The following is a 1285-nucleotide window of genomic DNA, read 5'->3' as shown; positions in this document are numbered from 1 at the left end:
GCTCTCTTCCCTTTTGACGTGCCAGGATTGCTAGTCCCATTGGTTAGCTCCGTGTTCCTTTCCATCTCACGTGGAGCATCCTCATGTTCGTCCCCGTCATTATTCTCGTCATCCAAACTCACAAATCGTGACCCAGTTGACACGTTATTTTGATTTCCTTTTCCAGCATCTTGTTTATTTGATTTTCCTCTTTCCTTTCCTCCTTGACCCCTATTTTTCTGATTTTTGGAATAATTCCTTTTCGGTTTAGGCGCTATCATCCATGCACCATAGTCCTCCACAACTTCCGGTCTAATTAAGGGAGTTTCCAGACACGTTGTTTGTTTTCCTTTCCAGCATTGTGACCGTTGTCAGCATCAGGGGCGTTCTCCATCCGGTGATCCCCGCCCGCCGCCGCATCAGTAGAGGCGTTTCCGTCTGGGTTCAGATGGCATCCCCCGGCATTGTGGCCATACATCTTGCATTTGAAGCAAATAAGATGCAACCCCTCATACACAACAGGTCGGACTTTGTTTCTGAACGTGAACTTGGCAGGTAACGACTTTGTGATGTCTACCTCAACACAAACTCTCGCAAAGCTGGCTCTTGAAACCATACTAGTAGCAGTATCGATGTTGATCGGACGACTAACTCCCCTACACACATCAGAAAAGCATGGTTGAAGTATTTCCTTGGCAGGCAAGAGAAGCGGATCCACACTATCATGCTTTCTGTTTTGTCCGTGAATAGATCAAAATTCGGGATCCATTCTTTAACAATGAGGTAGTGGTCCATCACCATCCAAAGCCCTCCGTACTTTGCAAACTCCAAATCATCCAAGGATGCGAACTTTACCAAAAAGTATCTGTTATCCACTGTAACCAACTCCATTCTTGCCTTTGGACGCCATAGCGACGTGAGCCTCCTGAGGAGATATCCATATCCCATGCTTCTCCCCATCACCTTAACGATTAACGTTTGTTTCAACTTACTCCACAGCCTTACCTTTTCTTCCCTGGAGAGCCTGATAACCGGACAGTTTATGTCAATATCGTCATCTGCCTCTTCCTCGTCGTCAGATACAAGATCTATCTCGTCAATCATCAGCTAAGCGGTCACAACCTGTTTGAAGGAGAGTGTACCTTTTTTATTCTCAGACCTTGCTGTCTCTTTCACGGACTCCTGGCCATTTGGCGATGGCTCCGCCATGGGTGGCTCTGTTGACGTCTTCGTCTTCTTCGTGCTTCTCTCAAGTTGATCTTCTTATTCGCTGTTCCACCGGGTAGAGAGCGTTTCTCCCGTGATT

At 46.8% G+C, this 1285-nt stretch overlaps 1 protein-coding gene across 1 annotated transcript; it reads right to left on the bottom strand.

Annotated features, from left to right (window-relative positions):
• Positions 1-295: 295 nt before the first annotated feature.
• LOC116023759 lies at positions 296-1083 on the bottom strand. Its single transcript, XM_031264769.1, has 2 exons — positions 698-1083; positions 296-635 (listed from the first exon to the last, which is right to left on the bottom strand). The coding sequence occupies exons 1-2, from the start codon at positions 1081-1083 to the stop codon at positions 296-298; spliced, it is 726 nt and encodes a 241-aa protein (XP_031120629.1).
• Between the last annotated feature and the right edge of the window lie 202 nt (positions 1084-1285).

This window comes from Ipomoea triloba, chromosome 6 (assembly GCF_003576645.1).
Source record: "Ipomoea triloba cultivar NCNSP0323 chromosome 6, ASM357664v1".
In the NCBI taxonomy this organism is placed as follows: Eukaryota; Viridiplantae; Streptophyta; class Magnoliopsida; order Solanales; family Convolvulaceae; genus Ipomoea; species Ipomoea triloba.
This window is presented reverse-complemented; position numbering and strand designations above follow the sequence as displayed.